Genomic DNA, 15,843 nt, shown 5'->3' with positions numbered 1-15,843 from the left:
ATTTTAAAATTAGAGTTATGCCAGATTTCTGTAAGTCAAATCTTAAAGAATAAAAATTAACACTAAGAGCACAATTGTGGAATCTAAATATTAAAAATGGATAATGACTCAACAGATGCCATTAACTGCATTGTTTCTTTCAGTTCTTAATCACAATTAAGGAAAACACAACAGAGAATCATTCTTAAAGTATGAAATGCAATAGAAAAGTGCTGCTAAGCATCAGAACACTCACAAACATGTACCATCCAACTGTTGTGCAGTTGTAACAAAGAGACTTATTAGCAACTGATTAGGGAAATGACTAAGAATATCCTTCTAGACATCCATGTAGTTTCAACCAAAACTGAGGGTACTTCTAACACCAGGCACCGGGAAGGAAGAGACAAGAGGAATAACAGGGCAACAACTCTAAAGTACACTTTTTATGTGATGACATCATTATGCTGCAAGTTGGCCTATCTGGTTACACAAGGTGAGTACTGATTATCAGGCTTCCTTAAACTGGATCTTCTGCTGTGATAAACAGTTCAGTGCCATCTACGTGATCCGTGCCAAGTCTGGATGAAAAAGATTGTCACGAGTTTTGAAAGGTTACTTCCAAAAGTCACCATCACCTATACCTGAAAGCTATTCTTTAATGCGCAACTTTGAATTCTGTACAAGCTGCCCTAGTAGAAGCTAAATTATACCCTAGTTACTTATTAATTGAGAGCAATTAAGAGTTGTCTTTCCCTAACAAGCCATTGCAATGCAGTATCTGCTGTAAAGAAAGCAGTTAACACACAGTAAAATGACGTACTGCAGTGAAATCACATCTCATTCTGCTTCAACTAATTAACTTTGCTAGTTTCCTGACAGAATGCTATTTAAGACTATTCATGAAGACTCATGCTACCAATACAATTGAGGATAAAACAATTAGTCAAAACTTACTACTTTGCTCTATTTTTTCAATTGTTAAATAAAAACGTTATTTCCAAACTCAAAGATTTTGTGATAAAGTCATCTTTGGAATCTTCACAACTTTACAAAGGAAAACTATGAAAATATGCTTGGAAGCCCTCTTCAGGAAGTGTTATGTTTAGGAAACACTCAAAGCAGTAGACTAACTCTCCAGTGTAAGTGAAAGATTAATCTTGCTCAGATTGATAACACTCAAGCTGTATGACATCCAGTCACGTTGACAGCAACAGCAACTGAACAGACAGGATTAGTAATAATAGTAGTAACAGTGCATGTAAAACTGATGGTACGCTACCAGCAAAGACAAAGATCAGACACCACTGGATTCTCTGCTTCAAAAACAGGTGACAATGGTATTATTCTTAAGCATGCAAGATTTTCATGCACACAAAGCTAAACTTACTTAGGGACAATGCTCAGCACCACATTTTGTACACTTCAGGAGAAATTAAATGCAGCGTGCTTATGCAGCTGATACCAGTTCTTAATCAAATGTGGTAGACTCAAAATCAGTTCTTCAGTAATGTAAATTATCCTTTTGAAAGTCTTTTTTGGAACCTTTTTAAGTTAATGTGTGAAGTTTTGCAGAAAATGTGTCACTTTTTCTTTGAACAAGTCTTTCTTTCATGGTACAGCACCATAAGGTAAATTATCTTTGAGGAACATAAAGCACACTCGAGTCACTCCTTCCTTTTGAATGTAGGACATCTGAAAATTGATGGAAATTTTATTGGCCTTGGGTCATAATGTTTAACAGGTTTATCTAATTTCATTCCAGAGCATTTACGTAGTCATATAAATTTTTTCTTTCTAATCATAATCATCCTTTGCCCTGTTCTATTAAGCTTATTATGCCTAGAAAAGTACAAGGAAAGGACAGCTAGATTTCTGCACCCAAAACTTCAAGGAGCAATTGCAATATATTTCTTGAGAATAAGCAGTGTGAACTTACAAACACATGAAGGTCACGTTGTGAAGTTAGTTAAAATAGAGCCAAAGCTAATCCTGTCAGATTAAGTTAGACCAGTTTTTTGAAATTCTGGCCTTAGATGTTGATCATCTCTGCAGATGAGAAAATGCACATACATCACAGAAAGATACTCCATCTGGAGTAGTAAGTCCAGTTCTAGAACCCTTAATATAAGAAGGATATGGAACTGTTGGAATGGGTCCAGAGGAGGCTACAAAGATGATCAGAGGGCTGGAGCACCTCTGCTCTGAGGGCAGGCTGAGAGACTTGGAGTTGTTCAGCCTGGAAAAGAGAAGGCTCAGGGGAGACCTTATAGTGACCTTCCAGTACCTGAATGGGGCTACAGGAAAGTTGGGGAGGGATTTTTCACAATGGCATGCAGTGATAGGACAAGGGGCAATGGCTATAAATCGGAGAGGGGAAGACTTAGACTAGACATTAGGAAGAAATTCTTCACAATGAGGGTGAGGAGGCTCTGGCACAGGTCGCCCAGGGAAGTGGTAGCTGCCCTACCCCTGGAGGTGTTCCAGGCTAGGTTGGATGGGGCCTTGGGCAGCCTAAACTAGTGGGAGGTGTCCCAGCCTATGGCAGGGCGTTGTAACTGGATGAGCTTTGAGGTCCCTTCCAGCCCAAACCATTCTATGACTCTGTGATTCTAAAAATAATTAAAAAATTAAAATATTTTAAAAAATCACTATTGTCTTATCTCAAGGACAATATATATACAAGGACAACGGAAGAAGAATAATCAGTTATATCTGCTTATCAAAGTATTGAGAAGGGAAAAATTAATTCAAAATCTTGCCTATGGCCAACTTTTTCTGACTTTGTGTCACATTTACTTTGAATAAATTTTCCTTTTTTTATTCTAAACGAGCAAGACAAAACATTTGTTATTTACTGTCAGAGTGAGGTAGAACTGCCATAGGCAAACCTACTAGACATGCGCATTTTAGAAAATATAAGAATGGGGCCACTGGGCTAAAAGCAAGGAAGGAAGGACGAGAATCCTTTATATTCTGGAAAATCGGAATAAACATCCTTTTATCATAAAGACAGTTCTCCTTGGCTTTTTGTGCCTTCTCAAGGAACTCCCATATTTTCTTGATACAAAGGCAGAGACTGTTAAACAGATATCTTTTTTTCCCCACTTCAGAAACATTTTCCTGGACTTTACCTCATGTACATACACTGTGGCTTCCCTTTAACTACAGAGTGTATTTGGTACAATAGCAATCCCTGCCTAGTCTTTAAATGCAAGTTGTACCATGCTTCGACTGCAAGAAACAAATAAGTTATGCCAATTCAGTCCAAATGGAATGTGTCATTGGTGTAATCCCTCAGACATTTGTACTTACCTGCAGGTAAATATTTCAGCTGGTTGTTAGCCAAGCGAAGATGACGTAAAGATCTGAGGCGGCCAATCTCTGGACACACAATTTCAAGGGCATTATCACTGAGGTCCAGAAACTGCAGTTTAACGAGGGAGCCAATCGCTTGTGAGAGAACAGATTAAAACATGAACGTGACCCAACAGTAATGTTAAAATCTTAATAGGACTATGAGAGGATAAAAAGCCACAGTACCTAACACCTATGTCTGAGCAGGTTTTGACATATTAAAGCCGGTCTCATAACTGAATGGCATAGCTTGTTGAAATGCTTATCTATGTAATAAATAGTATTGTTGGCAGTGAGGAAAAATGGTGTGATGTACAGAATACTCCCTTTTCTAGATTGTCCTCAGACAATTCTGCTCTGAAATCACTTTTTCCATTCCTTTGCTTTGATTCCATCCAATTTATATATTCAGAAAGAGTTTAAAGTACTTTCCTGAAGTTGGGCGTATAACTCTACAATTAAGGCAAGGAAAACAAACTAGTACAAGTTCTTAAAACTTCAGGATTCAAATCTGTCATGATCTAAACTAGCAAAATATTCAGTGTGGTAACTGGCTGAAAGCAGAAGACACTCTGGATTTTTGTTTCTGTAGATGAGTGCCATTTAGCCTTTTCACTTTAGTTCACAATTAGAACTGGAACAAACAGCATTTAGGTGCACTTGAGAAGTCATTAAAACAATTTAACATAGCATAAACAATGATATTATCAACTAAGAGCTACACTGGTATATTTTGTATGAAAATCTTTAATGTTTCATGGGAAAATAAAGGAAAAATAGGTCTCTTCAAAGAAGAAAAATGAATATTTTATGATTCCTGCCACTTATTGTAAGCCAGTAGATTACTTACCTTCAGGTACAACAACTATGTTATTTGAATGAAGGTACCTGGGGGGAGGAGAAAAAAGCAGAGGACACCACCTGTTACCCTCAAGGACTTCTGCTACATAATCAGTTTGCAAAATATCCAATTTCAGACAGAAAGAGCACTCTCAAAGCCATTCCTCTCTATGACCGCAAAAGCTGTGGAAACTGTATAAACTGGCAATGGATAGATACTTCAGTTTCACTTAGTCTATTAAATGATTAGCATTAAAATAAATGAGAATGGCATACAATTATGTAAAACAAAACATTCACAATTACAACAATAATAGACAATTTTAAGAGCTGTAAGAGGAAAACAAGAAGGAAAAAGAATAAAGCAGATAGAATAATCAAAATGAACCATATTTTATCACCAGGTTATTCCATACTAAATGCTGCGTAAGAAAAGAAATTTAAAAAGCCTAAACCCACGCAAGTTATGCAATTATGAACATTTTCCCCTGCACATAAACTCCTACACCTTTAGTGACTTAAGAAACAAGCACATGATCTACTGATCAACTTTCAAATCCAGAGTATGTTTTTCAAAAGAAAAAACCAATCTTACACAGATATTTAGGTAGTTACTGAGGGTGGCCAGATCTCTTAATAAGAATATTCAGCACCCTCTGCTGAAGCACTTCCAGTACTACTAATAACATAAAAACTATTCTTAGACATCATTATTTGAAAATTTTGTTAATCTAATTGTAAAGGTATACTGATTACTCAATGTCCAATCACTTAGGTGCACATGGAAATTATTTGCACAGCCTATTTTTTTTCCATTCCATTCAAAAAGCATTTCCAAAAGCAGGAGCCTGTCCTTTCAGGGAGATAAGAGGTAGAGGCAAGGACAAAGACTTATGAACGTTTCAACTGCACAGAGCATCTGGACCTTCTCTTTTTATTTACAAATTGCAGACATTTGCAGACATTGCAGTTTACTAAAAATGCAAAAACATTAAGGATAACAGATTTGTTTGTAGAAATCCTTGCATAAAAATTCTCAGGATGAGAATTCTGCTCATCTTAGTTGCAGCTCCTAAAAATACTTGTGAACTATTTCACTCCAGCTAAAGAGTGTATATCATGAGGTCCAGTACCCTAGCATGACTGACAAAATATACAAAGAAACACAGACAATAGCAACGTTTTTAAAAACGTATAGTGAAACTGCTAAGAATGTAACATTCAGGAAAATGGCAATCAGCTAAGCTTGTCTTCCAAAATTTAAAGCTACTGTAACTAAGTATTCTTGAAATAAATCTTTATTTTGTGGTCTCTGTCAACAAGACACCTCTCATTGTCTGATCAAAAATTAACTTGGACAATTAGAGCTAGACAGACCACAGGCCTACTGCCATCCTCTCTGGACCAGCAGAATGTATGGGATAACGGTGGTATAACTTGCTGAACGCCAAATAATTAGGTTTCACTCCCACAATTCAGTGTTTGTAAAAGATTGTTTTAAGCTACAATTTATACAGGTTCTCCTAAAGGCACCATCAGGTAACATGGAGATTCCCTGGTGCCTTATGGCACATCAGTAAATACTAAGTATGTCAAATACAAAAATATTTATTTTACTGCTTCAGAGCATAAACATACTCTCAAGACTCAGGCATGATGAGACAAGACTGGCTCTTAAGCAAGCTGGAGACTGCAGTGACCTACAAAACAGTTCCATTATGCTGTGGTCGTGTGTATCAGAAAGGTGTGGTTTCAAGGGCCAAATTAAGATGACAAGATCAGACAGCTGAATACATTAAGACTACTCAGATATACACCTCCTCCTGCTTGGAGCTTCTCATTAAATAAACAGAATCGATGGCCTATCACATACTCATCTCAAAGTGAGCCAAATGAGTTGTAAGGGGAAAAGATGATATCCCTTTTAACTCCCTGTCAAGGACATCCATTCTTTGGACAAGACTGGATAAACCACTCAGTCTACAGTAATCGTCACTAAATAGCTACTATTCCTACTTGCTCATTCCTGCTCCTATTTGATAACCCGTGCTTTGGTTCCGAAAAGCCTTATTACTACAATCAGTAAGACTGAGATCATCATAACCCTGGTAGCTGGGGTGGAAATGAGCAACTAGAATGGGCTGGAGGCAGTAACCTGTTACTCTGGCTCTGTCACAACCATCTGACCATTGCATTTAGTGGTATCAGTACTTTATCAGGCTGACAGTTTATACTAGAGTTGGGGGGCAAGTATTTTTTCCCCTTAGCACCATGGACACTTGTGTATCAGTTCTTGTTATACAATAAACAAGAAATTATAAAAAAAAACCCACAACACGGGACTGAATACCTCTGGATATATCGCCCTTAAAACAAAAAGAAAAAAGAAATCACAATATTACCTTTTATTGCCCTACGAGAAAACACTTCACACTTAAGAAAGAGTTTGCATGCAAGCAATATATTCTAGAATGATTTTAAGGTAAGATGGATCAGCATAATAAAAAAAATATTAGAACTCCTACACAAACTCACAATTCCACGAGGTTTGGAAGCTTCTGTGCAAGGTTTTCTGGCTGAAAAAGAGTTAGAGATTTTTTTAGGTTTCAAAACAAAAAAGACGCACACATATTGTGTACTCAACTCATTTTAATAACCACACTAAACCATGTCAGCAGCTAGTCAAAGAAAAACAGCAACACAGAGCCTGTATACAATACCCTATTTTCACATCATAGAATCATTTAGGTTGGAAAAGATCTTTAAGATCCCAGCTAGTTCTCCATTAGTGCAATCTCAGATACATCAAGGGTGAGCAATTCCCTACTGAAACAGAACTACAGCCAAAAAGTGACATTAATGTGTGCTCAACCAAATGGTAGTCAGACTTCTGAGGCTGAAAAGATGGATTACCAAGACCTTGCTTTTGAAAATATACTAATATTAAAATAATTGAGTTAGTTGAAGTTAAGAGATTGTTAAAAAGCTGCAGCATTTACAGGCTTAAAGCAGAACAAGAACTAAAGAAGATGTCTAACCATAATGCATTTTATTTTGTAATACTGCTAAATTGGGAAATGACCTATGAATCCTTATGTAGCTCAATCAATTACTGCCAAGCCAGAAGTGCTGAATCCATCAAACTAGATTTCCATATTTACATATTAACACGCATGTAATTTTCTAACTGCTAACTGATCCCTAGCTGCAATTCTGTTTCTTGATGGCATTTATAACAATAAATATGTATCACAAAATCAGCTTTACAAGTTTCAGATATCATGTTGGTAACTGTATTCAGAGTTATTCAAGGTTAAGTCACTTCTATTGCCTAGGAAATATACTTTAAAAATAGATGTGTTTCATGGGAAAAAGTTTTTACAATACACATATGCAGAAACAAATTCATTTTAAAAGCAGCTCGATCTCATGGGTCAATTTCCTGTTAAAAAAGCCAAAAAAATCTCACTGTCATGTAAATTTAAGGTATAATATTTTCTGAAATACTTTGTGTATATAAATTTATTATGAAGGAATATGCTAACCAGAAAAAGCTATTTCATAATATTCTTATGCAGCAAACATGTCACATCCTAGATCTGAAGACAACAATTGTTTTTAACTACAGAGCAACAAACGATGGCTCAATAAATGAATCCGTTGACGTCAAGCCCAAAAAACAAGCTATAACTAAACAGTTGCTGCCACCTACTGGAAGGTTTGCTATCGTACATTTCCCTCAGCGTAAGATTTTATTTGCTCGAAGAGAATAGCTTAAAACTGCGAAAATACACAAAGGCTACAACATGCTCCAGTACAGAAAATTCCAGCGTTAATCTAAAAAAGGGAGAGGGAGTATGAAAAACACAAATTCACTGTCATCCTAAACCCTTTCTTAGAATAAGGATATTAACCTGGATCACAAAGTAATTTCACGTTATACATGATGGTCACACTCTTATTCTTGCTTTAACTGCTGCATAGTGCAAGAGATCTAAACTCAGGAGAGAGGGAATTTACAGTTCAGCAATCCAGAACAGAGATTCTGCTTATCTTCGAGTACCACAAAAACAACAGGTCTGAGTCAAAGTTGCTCAATATGACATCCTACAATAAAGTTAAGATTAAAAAAAAACTATTCCTGATGGATTAATTGAGAGATAAAACTAACTCCGGTCTCTAAAGGTGGCACGACAACAAAAGACGACAAATGAATCATCAATTCTGCCACCAATTTAGTCGAGATTGTTTCGCCCTCACACCCACTGGATTTGTCAGACACCTGCTGATTTGTCTGAACAGGACAGCATTGCAGATCCTGTCTCAGTAAATTAACAATTGTTCTTTGATGTGGCTAGATAATGCTTCTGACAGTTCCATCAAGGCACACTCGTATTCCCTTTTAATAGATGGAGAAATAGGATTACTGGAAGATTAGTGATATCAGTCAAACGTTAAATGAGAAGTTGGAAGATGTGAAGCTGGGATACAGGTGAGCTACACAGCTTCTCGATCCATTCATTATGTCACAGCCCCCTATCATTTCCATCTTGTCAATGAAGACAAAAATGAAATTATTCTTAGCCAAGATATATGTAAATTCTGTGAATATAACTATTCCATACATTTTCACAGGAGCTGTCTCCTGAGGACTGGAGTCATTTTAGAAGGGCAAAGAACAACAAAAGCTGATTCAGTCTACACTTCTCAGAGCTCTTGAGGGAATGAACCGGTGGGAGAAATGCACCACCTAAATTCAGAGAAATACGGTGTAGATTTAGTTTTGAATGACTGTTAGTAATTCATATGCAATTTAAAGTATTTATTGATGAGCTAACGCTCATCATCTTGCATAGAATTAAAAGAGCACACGGACGAAAAATATTAAAATTATTCTTCTCAGACAGGATCACCCCTCAAAGAAATTGGTACATTTTCTCTTTCAGAAAGTCTCAGTGAAAGGAATAGGGCTTCCCTTCAATAACCTATTTGTTTTCAACTATTCTCAGATGAGATTCTCCCCCTGCAATGTAACTATCTTACTACTAGTGTACTGAAATTGAGAGTATTACTTGTCTTACTACCTTCGTAAAAATGCTAATGATTTCTGCTCTCCCCCATTCCTCCTATTCTAATTTTTCACCACTGTCTTCTCTTTTTGGAAGAGGAATTAACCTGAATCTCTCCACCTTCTCTCACAGAACTTGTTATCTAAAAATCCCTTGTAGCTGCTTTCCAGGTTCTTTCTAATTTACCTCAGTTTTTAAAAGCATAAAACCCTAGACTCGATCTTTGCTCTATCTTATGCTCTAACAGTATCCAATCATTATTCCCTTCTGCTCTTAATGAAGACTCTGAAACTTTCTGTTTCAAAAAGATATCTGCCTTTTCTGTAACACATTGTACTTGATCTCTTTTGCTCACTATAAATATATAAACATACAAACATATAAATATGTAAACATATAAACATTAATTCATGAAGTGTCAAAGCAGAACTGTTTACAGTCTTCAGTTAATTTTTAAAGCAGTTTTAATTTGTAACCATGAATCCTATCCTCCCATTAAATTATTAAGCAAAAGACTTGCCTAAACCCAAAAACCGTCAAAATAACTCTCTATAGTACATGTAACTTAAGTGACTTGTTCAACATAAAGAAAGAGCATAAAATCTCCAGAATCCTTTCAGCTATTGGCCCATGAAGTGAAATCTTTATTTAGGAATTCTAATGTATCACTATCAAAGCTTTAAATACTATTACCTTAAACTTTTTCTAGGAAGCACTGAAAGCTATGTAATTTTGGTGAACTTTAACTAATCAGGCACTCCAGCTCCTCCGCCGTGGCTACTGTTTTACCTATCATACCATGGAAGAGTCCAAGAGAAAAAAAAAAAAGAATCTAAATTACTTGGAGGCTTGAGTCTACTGACAGTGGCAAGTTTTGACTCTATAGAGAGTCTTTTCAGCTCAGAATGTCTCATACAGTTATTTAACTTCCCCACACTAAATTCTGAGTGAATAACATTGAACACTGAACAGATCCTCACATTCCTGGTGAGAATCTGTTCAGCTCAGGGAAAAACAACAAAACATACAAAAACACACACCAGAAAATCCCACAATCCTGAAATTATCCGTTTGTTCCCCTATCGACAGCAGCCCATAGATAGAAGTTTTCACCGGCACCTTATCAGCAGTCTTTGAATTGACGATGGGATTGACAATGCCTTTAAAATAAGACACACACCAAGGCAGGAGTTGTTTGGCTTAATGAAGGAATGTAGACCAGACTGCACAGTACCGCCTAATGATAGGAAGGCCTGACCATGGACATGAGCAAAATTTATAGCAGTTAAAAAAAACCCAACCAACCTCACAAGAAAATCCCCAGCAGATCTTGTCAGAGCTTCAAAAGGGTTACCATAATTATGTCAAAGGCTTTCTACCTTATCTAAGCATGTTCAAGCATAATACAACCAAAAACTCATATCTCATAACAGATTACACCATTCAGGATCAGATTTGCCATAAGGTTGTGGGGTTAAATTAACTTGGCTTTCTAATAAAAAAATCAGAATTCTTAAACATACAGGCAGCAAACATTACAATAAAGAGATTGTCATACCAGTGTGGTCAGGGAATTTCTTTTCATATAAAGTCTCTCCAAGTACTGTAGCCCCTCATCTTTCAGTAACTCCAAAGGAAAGTGATGGAGATTTCTGTAATTTAAGAACAAGTTCTTGTGCCTTTCCAGCTTTGCCTCAGAGATTGTTTTACACAGTTCTGATGCCATGACTAATCCTGCTCCCAGGCACCACATCTAGTGCACTGCCTCTTCTGAAAGCAGACCCATTTCTAGGAGACAAAAAGAGAAAAAACCCCCTCATTATCAAGGTGCATGCCATGCACTCTTTAGCAGAAATACGTAGTTATTACATATTATCTGATAATTTATCTAAACACATTTGGTCTAGTTAATACCTAAGTATTAAGTAGCCAGAATATCCACACCATAATATATGTTAAAAGTAAGTAGTTGACTATTTTCTGGATAAAGCTTTAGCATGTTTTCAGACCTGCTATAACAAGATCTTAAAGGGTACATAATGCTTTTTTTCTTTTCCATGGACCTTTCAGATAATTTTGTGAATTGCCACCACAAAAGAAATACACTCCTCTCGATAACTATTACTGACGCCCTACATCTGTTCTGTGAAGTGTGCTAAAAGAAGAATTCACAGAGAAAGAAAACACACAATTTATTAGAAGACTTCTTATCTTCAGATGACTAAAACATTTTCCTGTAGCTCTTAAGCCAGAACAACAAAAATGCAATGAAAGCTTGTTATGCTTCCCCATATAACACTACTGGAAGAATTTATCACTTAAAAAGATAAATTGAAGATAGAGACTCAGTAAGGATAGTTAAAAACAATAAACTAATGTATGGGAAATCTGAAACCTACAGCAAGAAAATTTATAAAAAGCTAGATGTGACAGCAGATTTTCAGCTCCTTTTACTAAAAATAAATGCAGAAAGAACTGAACGTCAAACTTTAACTGACAGTTTCAAACACAGAAAACAAAACTATTACAACAAATTATAAATTAACTCCTAGCTCCTGAGAGCAGCCCTGCAGAGAAGGACTTGGGGGTGCTGGTTGATGAGAAGCTCTACACGAGCCGGCAATGTGTGCTCGCAGCCCAGAAATCAACCATGTCCTGGGCTGCATCAAAGGAAGCGTGGCCAGCAGGGTGAGGGAAGTGATTCTGCCCCTCTATTCCTCTCTTGTGAGACCTCATCTGGAACACTTTGTCCAGTTCTGGAATCCTCAATGTAAGGATATGGAGCTGTTGGAACGGGTCCAGAGGAGGGCTACAAAGATGATCAGAGGGCTGGAGCATACAAGGACAGGCTGAGAGAGTTGGGCTCATTCAGCCTGGAGAAGAGAATGCTCTGAGTAGATCTTAAAGAGACTTTCCAGTACCTAAAAGCAGCTACAGGAAAGCTGGAGAGGGGCTATTCATAAAGGCTTGTGGTGATAGGACGAGGGGGAACAGCTATAAACTGGAGAGGGGCAGATTTAGGCTACACATAAGGAAGAATTTCTTCACTATGAGAGTGGTGAGGCCCTGGCCCAGGTTGCCCAGGGAAGTTGTGGCTGCCCCATCCCTGGAGATGTTCCAGGCCAGGTTGGATGGGGCCTCGGGCAGCCTGAGCCAGTGGGATGTCCCTGCCCATGGCAGGGGGGTTCAAACTAGATGATCTTTAAGGCCCCTTCCAACCCTAACTATTCTATGACTCTATGAGTCTATCTGAGACCAGACTTTATTTAGCGCATTTTTTAGGTATAACCAAAATTATCATCTTGTCTCGATTTAGATACCAGCAGCAACGCTACAACTTTTCAACTGTTGTCTCATAAGCCACAAGAACAGAATAAACCCAGATTATTTAGTAAAGCTACCAGTCTGCCATAGACCCGTGGGTATAAATGGATTGGTATTCACTAAAGGCAAGGGAGGCTGCTCTATCCTGGATGAGAGTGGGGAACTCCTCTGTCCTGAGTGGGACCCGCTTTGCCCCGGGTGGCAGCAGGGATAGAGACGAGGGATCCCCCGGACCCCCCCCCGTCCCGCCACACTCACCGGCGCCGCTCTCGCCTCTCCCCGCGCTTCCGGGGGGCGGGACGCGCCGCCGCCGCCACGTGACTCTCGCGAGATCGCCGCTGCTCATCTCTCGCGAGAGCTCCGCCGCTCCGCCCAGCTTTCACCCAATCACAAAGCACTTCTCCACCCTCCAGCCAATCAGAAGTCCCGCGGCGCTCCCCGCCCTGAGCTCTCAGCCAATCACAGGGCGCCGCGGCTCAGCCCCGCCCCTCCTGCTGCACGTGGCTGGGCGGGGGGACGCGCCCATCGCAGGGGCCCCTTGAGGGCTCGCGTGTGTTCGCAGGTGTTTAAGCAGTTCCCGGTGTCAACAAGAGTTGTCACTGCCTCACAGCCTTTGAAGGAGAACATCATTTGCAGATAAAAGTGCCCGAGGACCAAATGTTGTTGCACCTGGCGCTACCTTTCTTTGAGACCAGCAGACGGGAGACTGTTCGCAATCCTGTCTGTGCCCACAGCCCTTCTTACCCCTGATAATTGCCCTGTTGAAACTGAGAAGGGGATCGTGGAAGGTCCATTTATCTGCTGTTCACCTGATTTGGCTTCTAAATGCACGTGTATTCACACAAACCGTCGTAACCCAACACATATTTCCCATCCCAGGGGTGGGCTTGTTTGTATCAGTGTCAACACTGGAATGACAGCAAATTCCCTTGGTATATTTACTATTTTTTTTGTGGAAGATTGGCCCTATCAGCTGCCTAAAAAAAAAGGAATCCCAGCTGGAGAAATCCTCGTTCTACTTCTCATAATAAACATTAACATCAACTTGTCTCCTGGAGATTCACATAGCACGTCTGCAGGGGAACCAAGAAGCTGAACACCTTGTGAAGTACAAGTAGAAGATGAACACCTTGTGTTTTTCCTCTCCAGTACATTTACTGAACTTTCACCTGAAACAAAGCCGTGTGAAAATTAATTGATAAGTTTTGCTGCAGCTGGTTTGTGTGTTTAATTATCTTGTAGTATAAATCTGCAGACAATCTGCAGACATGAATAAATAGCCTGAAAGAATAAACACTGTCTTAGAGTTGCAAGAATTTACGGATATGCTTCACTGCCTTGTGAGATGTAGTTGCTTTAGGGCAAGAGATGAGCTGTCTTAGGGCTGTGAGAATTTATTGATGTGCTTAAATGTCTTGTGAGATGTGGTTGTCTTCGGTCAGGAGATAACCTGAAGGAAGTCTACAGACATGGTTGGGTAACATGAAAAAAAGTAAACATGCTTTGAGGACTTACACTGTTCTTTGTCTGAAACTAGTATATAAATACCTACTGCTTTTGTAAGATGGGATGCCTTTTTCGGAAGGGTATCCAATTCAGCGCTGAACTGTAAAATAAAAATATTATTACCTTTGCTTCGAAGACTTTGTCCTTTTCAGCATTTTACCAGTGAATAAGTGTTTCTTACAGCAACATGCAGGAAAAGCTTAAGATTTTTTTCTCGCAGCCTCATTTCTCTCTTTTTCAATTCGAAATAAAGACTAGCGGCCCATAGTTGCTCATTTGTCATTTTCCTGCACTTGAAACGCAATAATTGATCTTGACAAGTGTACTTGCTCGGTGCTACTTGCCTCTTGCAGTCTTTTGGGAGTTGGTTTTTTTTTCAGATAGATTGGGTTTTGTTGAAATAATTTGAGATTAAATAATTTGCCCTTCAAAATTCAACATCCTCTATATTTATCGTATCATTATGCACACATTATTTCTTACTGTGGGTGATAGTACTTGTCTGGTTTTCTCAGCTGGATGTCAAGTTCCAGGAAGTCGCCTGCTTGTATACTGCCGTGGTTTTAAAAAGAGCAATTGCTTTGCACTTCTTAATGTCACTTCAGTCCCACATCATAAACACCTGAGAAATTACAAGTTAAGCATGCTTCAGACCGAAGCAGAGGCTGAATATGAGCACAGTTAGCAGCACATTCCCCAGAGGGAATTCAACGATATGTCAACCCAAGTGTTCTATAAGATATTAAGTCACTGATCAGCAAAAAAATTGTGTTTCTCCCTTCCTCCACTAAAGTACAGACAGGAAAGACGAATCTTTTTTTCTTGGGAGAACTGCTCCTAGCAGAGACAGGATACCTAATGTATTTCTTTACATATATGCTGTAATGTTTTGGGGGTTCGTTTGGGAATTTTTTGAGACAGTAACAGGGAGGAGATAAAATTACTGCACTCTGATATTTTTGGGAAGCAAACTTTTGTCTGTTTCTTCTTTTCTGCTCACACTGTCAAAGGGACTATAGATATCAGAGCAATGCTAAAATGTGTTTTATTCTGCTCTGTCACAGGAACAGTTTCAGCTTTTGGAGTGTGTTTTCAGTGATTATAAAATTACTGTACAACATGGATTCAACATAAAATAAAGGGGCAGTTTAGGATCACTCAAACTATTAAAGATGTTAATAATACATACAAAGAACTGACAATATTTCAGTTTTAAAACTAAGGATTTGAAAGAACATTTAAAAAATCTCTTTTGTTTTCCGAGTGAGAGTATTGGTACTAGCGGTGTTTAAAATGTCTTCTGCCTACTACTATTAATGTATATGATTCCCTCCAGACTGCTTTTTAATTGGCAGAAGAGTGTGCAGAATGCGATGAACTATTCTTTGCCAAGACAAACAAACATCGTCATCCACCTCGATTATATTGGGTTTTTTTGCTTGTTCCAGAGTTGTATCAGGTTCATATCCCTATGTAGAGAGAAATGCCAGTCACCTCATAGCTTCATGATATTCGCAAGAAAGTCTAATGTGATTTGAGTGTTCATGTATCACTTTATCTTGTGTCTTTCCTCCTGAAGCAGTCACTCAGGATTTTCTCTTTATTGTTTCGTTTAGCCTGTAATCATCACAGTCATTCATTCTCTATCTGTTTTTTCCCCCCCTGGACCAATGCCATCATGATCTCCCAGGCTTGTGTCATCAAACAGTGTTTCTAAAAAGCACTGCTCTCTCAGACCTGAAAGCTGATCTCTGAAGTTCTCATCCTG

At 38.5% G+C, this 15,843-nt stretch overlaps 1 protein-coding gene across 6 annotated transcripts in view; it reads right to left on the bottom strand.

Moving 5' to 3' along the window:
* The window catches only part of LRRC28 (leucine rich repeat containing 28), a 54,622-nt gene extending 41,715 nt beyond the window's left edge, over positions 1–12,907 (bottom strand). For 3 of the 6 annotated variants that reach the window (XR_008451877.1, XM_054077745.1, XM_009565072.2), the window contains exons 1-5: positions 12,828–12,907; positions 10,804–11,033; positions 6,712–6,752; positions 4,187–4,224; positions 3,295–3,432 (exon numbers count right to left, since the gene is read on the bottom strand). Coding sequence is in view for 2 of the 6 variants with exons in the window: in XM_054077745.1 (XP_053933720.1) it covers positions 3,295–3,432; positions 4,187–4,224; positions 6,712–6,752; positions 10,804–10,998 (412 nt within the window). In the remaining 4 variants the exon portion in view is untranslated. Of the gene's footprint in view, positions 1–1,369; positions 1,538–3,294; positions 3,433–4,186; positions 4,225–6,711; positions 6,753–10,803; positions 11,034–12,827 lie in introns of those variants that run through there. The other 3 variants (XM_054077747.1, XM_054077746.1, XM_054077748.1) reach the window with 2 other exon arrangements.
* Positions 12,908–15,843: the final 2,936 nt, after the last annotated feature.

Source organism: Cuculus canorus, chromosome 12 (assembly GCF_017976375.1).
Source record: "Cuculus canorus isolate bCucCan1 chromosome 12, bCucCan1.pri, whole genome shotgun sequence".
In the NCBI taxonomy this organism is placed as follows: domain Eukaryota; kingdom Metazoa; phylum Chordata; class Aves; order Cuculiformes; family Cuculidae; genus Cuculus; species Cuculus canorus.
This window is presented reverse-complemented; position numbering and strand designations above follow the sequence as displayed.